The sequence below is a fragment of the Oncorhynchus kisutch genome, linkage group LG15 (assembly GCF_002021735.2).
Source record: "Oncorhynchus kisutch isolate 150728-3 linkage group LG15, Okis_V2, whole genome shotgun sequence".
Classification (NCBI taxonomy): domain Eukaryota; kingdom Metazoa; phylum Chordata; class Actinopteri; order Salmoniformes; family Salmonidae; genus Oncorhynchus; species Oncorhynchus kisutch.
In genome coordinates this window covers 68,526,789-68,540,209 of record NC_034188.2, presented here as the reverse complement: position 1 = coordinate 68,540,209, position 13,421 = coordinate 68,526,789, and the positions used below count along the sequence as shown (strand labels likewise).

Below are 13,421 nucleotides of genomic sequence, written 5' to 3'. Positions count from 1 at the left end.
ATTAATCAGAAATTAAATCTCCAATTCACAACACCTAAGAGACCATATCCTTCCTTCTCAGCCCATAACCTCCCATCCCACCCTCCTCCCCTTCCCTCCCTAACAGAAACACAGACAAATCAGAGGGAGCAGATTTGCATTTAAGTCAAAACACTATGTCAGGAATAGCAGGTGTTGTATTTGTCCTGTCTGATCTGAACAGGAAATAACAATGAACTGCTCATACTTTTGCAGAAAATGATATTCAACGCTCACAGATTTTAGTATTTTCTCTTGGGCAGATTATACAAATAATGTCTACATACTTCAACTTATCTATTTACATGGATATTGGAACAGATGTTTCAAACATACATTCTCAGTGCTGAAGATTACATTGCTCATTATTGCAATATTCTGAATGAAATGATGCACTTTTTGTGCTTTCCATAATTTATATGCATCAATGACAAAAATATGTTTAAGACAGTATGGTATAATACATGTGGTATATGCACAGACCTGCACAGACTTTCATGAACCACACAGAACCTATGGTTGAGCCAAATCACTAAATAGCTAGCTCGTATACAAAAATTGCATAAAAAAACATACGTTTACAGTGACTGCATACAGCTACAGTTATCTGCCTTTTGAAAGGATGAATAATTCATTGCATTTTCTGATCATGTGAGTCCATTCCACAGCAACACAATTCAAGTCGTGGCTGAAACTGAATTGAAGAGTCGAAGATCGATCAAGCTAATCAGCTTGTAGAGTCCATGATGAAGGTCTCAAAGTCTGGGTTCAGGTCAGTCACCAGGGCGTCCACAAAGTCCTCAATGGTGGGCTGTCTCTGCAGCATCCCTGTGTCACACAGATACACGGACAGGGATTGAGCATATTGCCCTTTAAAAAAGGTTTATATGATGTCACTGAAGTAAAACTCCTCCAATGAATTGAAGTGAAACACCTGAGTTACAACATAAAAGCAGAACTTTCAGTTAAATAAGATATAGCTTATGGCCTGTAGTGGATATCAGGTAACACAGAGCAAATTCATTAAATGCAAAAGTACATAGAGAAGTGTATTAATGTACCTTTAAAGTTGTCCTCAAGAGTAAACACTCCTAATTTCTCATTTGTTGTTTCATCACTGCAACAGTACAAATGTCAAAAGGTGTGATATTTTTTAGGGGGTGGAGTGTCTCTATACACATGTAATCTCCTTGCTAGCCTGCTCCAGTATGTTTCTAACAGGCCATTCGGAGCAGCTCTGGGAATATGTGTCTGGTAGCTCATGCACGGAGCGCACACTCTCTTCACAATTCCGCTGCACTCTCGCTTTGAAGTTAGTTCATTTCCCCCTTGTGTTGCTGCCAATGTAAATATGCACTCCCCTCTCGCCCTCCTTCCTGCATGGGTCACTTCCAACACACACCCACACACACACGTGCGCAAAATAGACAGGCACTAAAAAGAAAATGTAGATACAATTTTTTTATCAAAATTCAGGAACAAAACACTTATAACCACATGCAAAGGGTTCCAATAATAAAACACATACACAGAGACTCATTCATGCATGCATCTCTCCCCCCCACACACACACAGCAGGGAGTCCATCTCTGAGAAGTTAGCCTTCCTAAAACTGGCTGAGCAGTTGGAAAATGAGCCCTGAATCAGCTTGGCCCTGACCTGCACTAAACTGGCTGCCTCCCACACTGGACCCTTGCATGAGAAACAGACCAGGGTTCATCTTCCACTTTAGCCACGAGTCAGAAGCAGGTTTCACGCTGCCTGCCTGCCCGCACTCCCTCCCTCCCAACAGCTAGATAGGGGTACAAACCAGAGCAGTCACAAGACCTCTGAACCAAGGTTCTAAACCCACATGAAGGTGGTGGCTTTCAGGCACTCGTATGATAGGGGTTTATTAAGAACTAGATCATGCTTGATGTTCTGCTTGTAAGCATTGTGGTTGGCTGATAGTGGCATTGGATAACATGTTCTCTGGTAGAAAACATCCACTGAATCACAGAGAGCAGGTATTTCCAAACGGAAATGTGATGCACATTTTTTTTTTTTATACTTAATTATTTTAAATTTTTTATAAATCCTTCACATTTTCAAACAGTCCATTTATAGTTTCCAATGGGGCTACACATTTGGGTGAGGTTTTTTTCTCGCCTGAGTAGCCTCATTTCACTGCCAAAAATAAAATTAAACCATCTAGTGTTCAGCGAGATAACAACACAATGTCAAATACAGGTAGCATAGTCAAATAATTAACATCCAATCACATTAACCATTACTCTCTCGTAGGAATTCCACTAACGGTCCGTATGTAGCCAAACGTAGCTGCTACTCATGTTGGTATCTGTACTGATGGCGCAAAAGCCATGACAGGGAGACATAGCGGAGTGGTAACGCACGTTGCTCCCGATGCCACTTGGGTACACTGCACCATCCACTGAGAGGCTCTTGCTGCCAAGGGAATGCCTGACAGCTTGAAAGACGTTTTGGACACTACAGTGAAAATGGTTAACTTTGTTAAAGCAAGGCCCCTGAACTCTCGTGTATTTTCTGCACTATGCAATGATATGAGCAGAGACCATGTAACGCTTCTACAACATACAGAAGTGCGCTGGTTATCAAGGGGCCAAGTACTGACACATTTTTTTAAATTGAGAGACGAGCTTAAAGTTTTCTTCACTTACCATCATTTTCACTTGTCTGACCGCTTGCATGATGACGAGTTTCTCACACGACTGGCCTATCTGGGTGATGTTAATTCTCGCCTGAATGATCTGAATCTAGGATTACAGGGCTCTCTGCAACTCTATTCAATGTGCGGGACAATATTGAGGCTATGATTAAGAGGTTGGAGCTCTTCTCTGTCTGCATTAACAAAGACAACACACAGGTCTTTCCATCATTGTATGATTTTTTGTGTGTAAATTAACTCAAGCACACGGACAATGTCAATTGTGATATAGCGAAGCACCTGAGTGAGTTGGGAGCGCAATTACGCAGGTACTTTCCCGAAACGGATGACACAAACAAGTGGTTTTGTTATCCCTTTCATGTCCTGCCTCCAGTCCACTTACCGATATCTGAACAAGAGAGCATCATCGAAATTGCAACAAGCGGTTCTGTGAAAATTGAATTCAAATCAGAAGCCACTGCCAGATTTTTGGATTGGGCTGCGCTCAGAGTACTGTATCTTGCCTTGGCAAATCACGCTGTTAAGACTCGGATGCCCTTTGCAACCACGTACCTATGTGAGAGTGGATTCTTTGCCCTCACTAGCATGAAAACTAAATACAGGCACAGACTGTGTGTGGAAAATTATATAAGACTGAGCACACCCTTCTCATTAATGGTGAGTTATTCACAATTTTCGATGAACAAAAGGTTTTATATGTAAGATGGTTAAATAAAATACCAAAATTATTATTATTATTATTATTATTATTTGTGCCTTGGTCCTATAAGAGCTCTTTGTCACTTCCCATGAGCCAGGTTGTGACAAAAACTCACACTCATTCTTATGTTTAATAAATGTATCGTATAGTGTGTGTGGCAGGTGTACAATGATGGCAAAAAACAACATTTGAGAGTGCACTGACACTGGTGCTAGAGGGGGTATGCAGCTGGAGGTTGAATGTTTGAAGGGATACAGGACTATAAAAGGTTTGGGAACCACTGACCTAGAGTTTGATACAGCAGTAGTACAATATTTGGCTAAACCTGCTATTTTCAATTGCAGAAATCTATGGACTATTCAAAGCTACATGTTTTTCTTTCCTCACAAAACTATGACATTATAGGGCAGTAATATAATATTGCATATATGAACCTTAGAGGGCTAACCACTAAATGCTATGCATGCACAGTTTACCTCAAATGGATTTTCACAAAAACATGACATCATTGGGCTGGGAATGGTGAGCTCATCTAAGTATCTCACCATAGATCTCACTCTGCAGTCACTGATCTGGATCAACAAGGCTGTCTGCAGCATCACTAGCACTTTCTCTAATGACAGCTATTTCCAGACACCTCTCCACAAGTGGATTTGCAGTGGGCTGGCCGGGAGCCTGCAGCCTGCCGTGCTGTAGGTTAGTGTGTTAAATAAGCATGGAGACTAATCTGCATAACCAGAGTCACAATGTGACAAAGGAGCAACCAGCAGGTAAACGCCAATGATATATATGAACACCAGATTGCAAATTCTATGTATTGGCCAATGAGAGGCTTTGAAGCCACCGGTCGGTCATATTGGTACTCCTCAGAAGGAGTAGTCCTCCATAGGAATGAATGAATGAAATTCTACAGTATTTTAATTGTTTCAAGGACAAAATTACATATATTTTGTTGTTGTAGTGAGGACAGTGACATTAACACTAATACACACATACGTTTGGACACACCTACTCATTCAAGGGTTTTTCTTTATTTGTACTATTTTCTACATTGAAGAATAATAGTGAAGGCATCAAAACTATGAAAAAACATGTAATAACCCAAAATAATTTAAACAAAGAAAAATATATTTTGTATTTGAGATTCTTCAAAGTAGCCACCCTTTGCCTTGAAGACAGCTTTGCTCACTCTCGGCATTCTCTCAACCAGTCTTGAAGGAGTTCCCACATTTTTTTAATATATTTTTTTATATATTTTTTTTCACCTTTATTTAACCAGGTAGGCTAGTTGAGAACAAGTTCTCATTTGCAACTGCGACCTGGCCAAGATAAAGCATAGCAATTCGACACATACAACACAGAGTTACACATGGAATAAAGAAAACATACAGTAGAACAAAAGAAAACTAAAAGTCTATATACAGTGAGTGCAAATGAGGTAAGTTAAGGAAATAAATAGGCCATGGTGGCGAAGTAATTACAATATAGCAATTAAACACTGGAATGGTAGATCGGCAGAAGATGAATGTGCAGGTAGAGATCCTGGGGTGCAAAGGAGCAAAATAAATAAATAAATACCAGTATGGGGATGTGGTAGGTAGATAGATGGGCTGTTTACAGATAGGCTATGTACAGGTGCAATGATCTTTAAGCTGCTCTGACATCTGGTGCTTAAAGCTAGTGAGGGAGATGTGAGTCTCCAGCTTCAGAGATTTTTGCAATTCGTTCCAGTCATGGGCAGCAGAGAACTGGAAGGAAAGACGACCAAAGGAGGAATTGGCTTTGGGGGTGACCAGTGAGGTATACCTGCTGGAGCGCGTGCTACGAGTGGGTGCTGCTATGTTGACCAGTGAGCTGAGATAAGGCGGGGCTTTACCTAGCAGAGACTTGTAGATAACCTGTAGATTTAATTTTGGATTGGAAATGCTTAATGTGAGTCTGGAAGGAGAGTTTACAGTCTAACCAGACACCCAGGTATTTGTAGTTGTCCACGTATTCTAAGTCAGAGCCGTCCATAGTGATGCTGGACGGGCGAGCTGGTGCGGGCAGTGATCGATTGAATAGCATGCATTTAGTTTTACTTGCGTTTAAGAGCAGTTGGAGGCCACGGAAGGAGAGTTGTATGGCATTGAAGCTCGTCTGGAGGTTAGTTAACACAGTGTCCAAGGAGGGGCCAGAAGTATACAGAATGGTGTCGTCTGCGTAGAGGTGGATCAGAGAATCACCAGCAGCAAGAGCAACATCATTGATGTATACAGAGAAAAGAGTTGGCCAGAGAATTGAATCCCTAGCAGTTAGCAGGCCGGGGCCGGCAGCTAGCAGTTAGTAGACCGGGGCAAGCTAGCAGTTAGCAGGCCGGGTTAGCAAGCATTCAGCAGAGGCTAGCAGTTAGCAAGCAAGCAGTTAGCAAGGGCTAGCAGTTAGCAGACCGGTCAGGCAAGCTAGCAGTTAGCAGACCGGGTTAGCAAGCAAGCAGATAGCAGGGGCTAGAAAGTTAGCCTTTGGGGTACGTCACGATGGGGGTAAGTCTGTTTTTGCCTCTTCGTGCGGTGATGTCGATAGACCAGTCGTGGAATTAGTAGGGTTCCAAGTAGCTCTAGGTAGCTAGCAGGCCTAGCTGGTTAGCATAATGGACCTTCAGCAGGCGTCGTGCCTGAGGGGCCTGTTGGAGTCCTCGGGCAGATTATGTCGGTATTCCGGCCGTAGGGGATCTGCGGGGTTCCATGCCCCGTACCGGCTGTAGATGGGGTCCGGATATTGTAGCCCAGGAGTATACTTCGGTGGTAGCACAGGAGCCCTGGCTGGGCTAGCTTCAAGCTAATTGGTGCTTGCTCTGGGATGGAAACGCTAGCCAGGAGTAGTCATCCGGGATTGGGGTTAGCTAGTTGTGAAGATCCAGATGAAAATGTTCAGTTTCCGGTAGGAATCCGGGGATAAAAATAACAGGTCCGTTATGCTCTGGTTAGAGTCACGTTGTTCGAACTGACGAGAGCTTTCCGAGCTGAAGGTTAGCTGATGACCACTGGCAATGGTTTGCTGACTGATAGCTGGTAGTTAGCTGGCTAGCTTTAGTTGAAGCTGAGCACTTGCGGTCTAAGTCATCCCAAACCACCTCAATTGGGTTGAGGTCGGGTAATTGTGGAGGCCAGGTCATCTGCTGCAGCATTCCATCACTCTCCTTGGTCAAATAGCCCTTACACAGCCTGGCGGTGTGTTGGGTCATTATCCTGTTGAAAAACAAATGATAGTCCCACTAAGCGCAAAACAGATGGGATGGCGTATCGCTGCAGAATGCTGTGGTAGCCATGCTGGTGAAGTGTGTCTTGAATTCAAAAAAAAATCGCTGACAGTGTCAAGAGCAAAGCACCCCCTCACCATCACACCTTCTCCATGCTTCATAGTGGGAACCACACATGCGGAGATCATCCGTTCACCTACTCTGCGTCTAACAAAGACACGGTGGTTGGAACCAAAAATCTCACATTTGGACTCATCAGACCAAAAGGACAGATTTACACCAGTCTAATGCTCGTATTTATTGGCCAAAGCAAGTCTCTTCTTATTGGTGTCCTTTAGTACTGGTTTCTTTGCAGCAATTCAACCATGAAGGCCTGATTCACGTAGTCTCCTCTGAACAGTTGATGTTGAGATGTGTCTGTTACTTGAACTCCGTAAAGCATTTATTTGGGCTGCAATCTGAGGCTCAGTGAACTCTAATGAACTTATTCTCTGCAGCAGAACTAACTCTGGGTCTTCCTTTCCTGTGGCGGTCCTCATGAGAGACAGTTTCATCAAAGCGCTTGATGGTTTTTGTGGCTGCACTTGAAAAAACATTCAAAGTTATTTTAATGTTCCACATTGACTGACCCTCATATCTTAAAGTAATGGTGGACTTTTGTTTCTCTTTGCTTATTTGAGCTGTTCTTGCCATAATATGGACTTATAATATGGACCAAATAGGGTTATCTTCTGTATAGCACCCCTACCTTGTCACAACACAACTGATTGGCTCAAACCATTAAGGAAAGAAATTCCACAAATGTACTTTTAACAAGGCACACCTGTTAATTGAAATGCATTCCAGGTGACTACCTCATGAAGCTGGATGAGAGAATGCCAAGAGTGTGCAAAGCTGTCATGAAGGCAAAGGGTGGCAACTTTGAAGAATCTCAAATCTCAAATATATTTAGATTTGTTTAATCACACTACATAATTCCATGTGTGTTATTTCATAGTTGTGATGTCTTCACTTATTCTACAATGTAGAACATACAAAAAATTAAGAAAAACCCTGGAATGAGTAGGTGTGTCTAAAATGATTCTTCATGCCACGAGAGGTACTGGATCCTGGCAAATGGTTCTGGAACTAAACAGTCCAAAACAGAGGTGCCGGATCCTGTTGAAAAATACAAGTGAAACCATAGCAGTAGAATAATCATTCTTGTTTACACAAAAAGAGACCACCCTGTCAAAGGCCTGTAAGCTATATTCTGCTCCTGCCCAGTCTGGCAACAGAGAATGATGGATTTGTCAAATGAGTCATATTGCCTTTAGATATTGGCATTCTCCATTCACAATGGCACTGCTCTGAGGTATGAGGCTATGCCCATTACATGTCATTTTATATGCCAATAATGTTAACCAAAGTGTCTAGTAAATAAAAGTCTTTCCAAAATCAAATTACCACAAGGTGGGGCTTTTATTATTTTAAACAAACACCAAGATTTAACTCTAAACTGGGTTAGGTAAACAGGCTATTAGGTTAAGTTTAACCAAGATGTCCCTTGATGAAGGTTATTGCACAACCTGCTTAAAAGGCTCCCAACACTCCAAAATGACTACTGTGCGCTGAGGAGGACTTTAACTTCTTGGTGACAGGGGGCAGTATTTTTACATCCGGATGAAATGCATGCCCAAATTCAACTTCCTGCCACACATCCCCAGAAGATAAGATATGCATATTATTAGTAGATTTGGATAGAAAACACTCTGAAGTTTCTAAAACTGTCTGAATCATGTCTGTGAGTATAACATAACTTATTTAGCAGGCGAAACCCAGAGGACAAACCATTCAGATAGTTTTTTTGAGGTCACTCTTTTAAATGTGTTTTCATTGGGAATCCAGATTTCTAAGGGACCTTGTTGCAGTTCCTATCACTTCTACTGGATGTCAACAGTCTTTAGAAATTGTTTGAGGTACGGTCATCTTGAATGAGGGTCACTTGAAGTGTACTGTTAGATAGAGGCGCGTGACCAGAAAGCTAGCTACAGTTTGTTTTCCTCCTGTATTGAACACAGATCATCCCATCTTCAATGTTATCGATTATTTACGTAAAAAAATACCTAAACTTGTATTACAAAAGTAGTTTGAAATGTTTTGGCAGAGTTTACAGGTAACTTTTGAGATATTTTGTAGTCACATTGCGCAAGTTGGAACCTGTGTTTTTCTGGATCAAACACGCCAAATAAATGGACATTTTGGATATATATCAAAGGAATTAATCGAACAAAAGGACCATTTGTGATGTTTATGGGACATATTGGAGTGCCAACAAAAGAAGCTCGTCAAAGGTAGGACATGAATTATATTTTTACTTCTGCGCTTTGTGTCGCGCCAGCAGGGTTGAAATATGCTTTTCTCTCTTTACGGAGGTGCTATCCTCAGATAATAGCATCGTTTGCTTTCGCCGAAAAGCCTTTTTGAAATCTGATGGATTTCACAACAAGTGTAGCTTTAATTTGCTATCTTGCATGTGTGATTTCATGAAAGTTTGATTTTTATAGTAATTTATTTGAATAGTGTCCCACATATCCCAGGGGTTAAAGCAGACCAGACTCATACATCAATGGGTCTATATGGCATTAAATGTATAATCCATTAGTTCTGTATTCTGAAAAGGAGCAATTTGCTGGGACAGCAGAAGTATTATGTTTCAAAGGTCTTTTATCCATGGAAAGAACAATTACTTGTCAGTCTGAGCTTTCCACAGAAGAAAATGTTACAGTAGTCCAGCTGAGAGGCTATATGCACGATTTGTTGTACAGTGAACTTTTGCTGAACAGTTGCGTAACTAACCTGTGCTTAAAATACAGGTACATACGGAAGAACTAAAGGTCCATTAAAAACATAAAAATGACTGAAATAAAGGCTGCATTTAGGTAGTATGCGCAGTGCAGCAATATTTATTTACATTACAGAGGGTGGTGATGTGTATCTCTGTGGCTGGCTAACAGCAGAGTAACAAAAGGGTAATGAGGACTCAGGGGGATGGACGGAACGGACTCCGTCTCAGTAGAAGCTGCCTGCATCAAAGTGCCAGGCTGAGCCACATTTGTTGATCAGCCATTAATCCCACTACTTCTAGAGTGCTGCTCTGCTGTGTAATCTGGTGCTGGGGCAGCCCAGCCTGGCCACACATTGGGGTTTAAGCTTGTCCCAGACTGACTGACTGACTGACTGACTGCAGAGGATTAGAGCAGAGACAGACATTAGGAACTGCCTTTGCATCGCTGAGATAGTGTTTTTTAATGTGTTGAAGTTATTGTTGCATGTTTTAATGTCACTTTCACCAGTAGAAAGTAATAGATCACTATTACATATACCATATTGCCCCTCCTACTCAATAACATAATGCTGAGCTCTTTGAACAAACAGGGTTGAGCAACAATCATTCTCATAATCATACAGTTCATAACAGATTTCTGGTTTCTCTAGCACTTTACGTTTTGTTCATAACCATTTGAAACATGTCAAGGTGTTTAAGTAATTACCTCTTTCTAACCTGGCGGCAAACTATCTTCTTATTGCCACTATAATTATGTCTTTGAAGTTAAGGAAGCCCGTTCTTTCTTGAAACAGCTTTTAAAAACAGTATAAAAAAAAAACATGACAAGAGTGATGACAAACATTGCAAAGAGTAGTTTGGAGGAGGATGTCTAACTATTTGAGGAGGAAAATACATTTAGAGCCTTGATTGAACTTCTGATAAGTATTGATGTAGTCATTATAAGTTAACTGACACATTTACAACTCTACATCACAGTATAGTGTATTCCACACCCGTAACTATACATTTACAGCAAGAAGTAGAATGTGACTATACATTAAACCCTCCTAACTCAATCATACTGTGGTGATTAAAGACTCATACTACGCATACAGGGAACCTCTGATTAAACCAGAGGGAGATAAAGGAGTAGCAGACTAGAACCAAGGCCAATAGAATCAGGCTTAGAAGGTTTATTAACTTCAGAACAGGGTCATTATATCCACACCTGATTAGGCCAACTGGGCCAGGCTGAGCTGAGAGGCCAGGTCCTGTCCCATGTGCCCCTCCTGATCCGTGGTGGACAGAGGAGGCTATGGGAAACAGCAGGCCCATGAAAGCCCCCTCTGTGGTGGCCTGGGTCCAAAAACAGAGGGCTTCAGTCAGCATGGGCCGTCAGTCGATCACCTTTCACGCTCTCTGCTGCCATTTAATCCCGGGCTACTTTTCACCACATGCTGGCTGCCTGGGAAACGTCCAGGCGCAGCACGGAGCGGGCAGAGAGCCACCCAGATAAAGAGACCAGACCAGCCTCTGAGGAACCTCTCTGGGCTTGCTCCGGGTTCACCCCAACCTGCCCCTTCACCTTTCAACCAAGATCCTCCACCCCCAGACCCATACTACAGGGAACAGCAGGGAAACAGACCACTTTAGCTGCAAGCTTCTTTAACAGGGTTCGGTTTGCTCAGTGTTGGTTTATGTAAGTGTTTCTAAAATGATATTTCCTTTAGGCTGTGCAGATACAAAAATCTTCATAGTAAACATGACTAATTATTTTACTCACTCAAAATGTTCCCCGATTTTTAGCTAGTTTCTCAAAACCATAGGCTTGAACAGACACATGTAAACAAACCTTACTTTATTACAGTAATTGAAGTGGTCATGATGATATAGTAAATCATGTAGACAAGATGATGTGCACGCACTGCCATAACGACCTACTGTACAGTAATATGGAGTTGATCCCCCTTTGCTTCTATAACAGCCTCCACTCTTCTGGGAAGGCTTTCCACTAGTTGTTGGAACATTGCTGCAGGGACTTGCATCAATTCAGCCACAAGAGCATTAGTGAGGTCGGGCACTGGTGTTGGGCAATTACACCTGGCTCGCAGTAGGCGTTCCAATTCATCCCAAATGTGTTCAATAGGGTTGAGGTCAGGGCAATGTGCAGGCCAGTCAAGTTGTTCCACACAGAATATTTAGAATGTCATTGTAAGCTGTTGCGTTAAAATCTCCCTTCACTGGAACTAAGGGGTCTAGCCCGAAGCATGAACAACAGCCCCAGACCATTATTCCTCCTTCACCAAACTTTACAATTGGCACTATGCATTGGGGCAGGTAGCATTCTCCTGGCATCGACCAAACCCAGATTCATCTATCGGAGTGCCAGATGGTGAAGCATGAGTCATCACTCCAGAGAACGCGTTACCACTGCTCCAGAGTCCAATGGCGGCGAGCGTTATTTGCATCTGCTTTGCATCGTGCATGGTGATCTTAGGCTTGTGTGCGGCTGCTCGGCCATGGAAACCCATTTCATGAAGTTCCCGACGAACAGTTATGTGCTGACGTTGCTTCCAGAGGCAGTTTGGAACACGGTAGTGATTGTTGCAAACGAGGACAAAATATGTTTATGTGCTACAGCACTCAGCGGTCCAATTCGGTGAGCTTGTGTGGCCTACCACTCCGCAGCTGAGCCGTTGTTGCTTCTAGACATTTCCACTTCACAACAACAGTACTTACCGTTGACCGGGGCAGCTCAAGCAGGGCAGAATTTTGCCAAACTGACTTGTTGGAAAGGTGGCCTCCTATGACAGTGCCGTTGAAAATCACTGAGCTCTTCAGTACAGGCCATTCTACTGCTAATGTTTGTCTATGGAGATTGCATGGCTGTGTGATTGATTGTATACACACTTCAGGATCGGGTGTGACTGAAATAGCCGAATCAACTAATTTGAAGGGGTGTCCACATGTAGTGTATCTTAACAGTTAATTAAAGCGACAGGACTGTTTCGCTAGCCCAGACTGGAAGCATTGAGGAGTTTACCACATCAGTCACCTGTTTCATTAATAACAGCATTAACGACGTCACCCCCACAGTGACTGTATGTACATATCCCAACAGGAAGCCATGGATTACATACAGGAAACATCCATACTGAGCTAAAGGCCAGAGCTGCCGCTTTCAAAGAGTGGGACACTAATCCGGACGCTTAAGATATCCCGCTATGCCAGGGGTGGGCAATTCCAGTCCTCGAGGGCCTGATTGGTGTCATAACTTTTCCCCAGCCCTAGCTAACACACCTGATTCCAATAATGACCTAATCATGATCTTCAGTTTAGAATGCAATTGGATTAATCAGCTGTGTTTGCTAGGAAAGGAGAAAAAGTGTGACACCAATCGGGTCCTCGAGGACTGGAGTTGCCCACCCCTGCCCTACGCCCTCCGACACACAATCAAAGCATCAATAGAGGACTAAGCCTACTACACTGGCTCTGACGGTCGTCAGATGTGACAGGGCTGACAAGCAATCACGGATTACAAAGGGAAACCCAGCCGTGAACTACCCAGGTACACAAGCCTATCAGACGAGCTAAATGCTTTCTATGCTCGCATCGAGGCTAGCAACACTGAACCATGTATGAGAGCACCGGACGACTGTGATCAAGCTCTTGGTGGCCAATGTGAGTAAACAGGTTAACATTCAGAAGGCTGCAGGGCCAGACGCATACTCACAGCATGCGCTGACCAGCTGGCAAGTGTCTTAACTGACATTTTCAACCTCTCCCTAACCCAGTCTGTAATACCTACATGTTTCAAGCAGACCGCCATATTCCCTGTGCCCAAGAACGACATGGTAACATGTCTAAATGACTACCGCCCAGTAACACTCACATCTGTAGCCATGAACGCACCAACAGCAAACTTTTTGCACTCCACACATTTCCCACCTGGACAAAAGAACACCTACAG

The 13,421-nt window shown here is 42.9% G+C and overlaps 1 protein-coding gene across 1 annotated transcript in view; it reads right to left on the bottom strand.

Annotated features, from left to right (window-relative positions):
- Positions 1-112: 112 nt before the first annotated feature.
- The window catches only part of LOC109905782 (mitochondrial intermediate peptidase), a 47,842-nt gene continuing 34,533 nt past the window's right edge, over positions 113-13,421 (bottom strand). Inside the window, exon 19 of the mRNA XM_020503378.2 lies at positions 113-846. Coding sequence (XP_020358967.1) covers positions 746-846 — 101 coding nt within the window. The 3' untranslated portion in view covers positions 113-745. The remainder of the gene's footprint in view (positions 847-13,421) is intronic.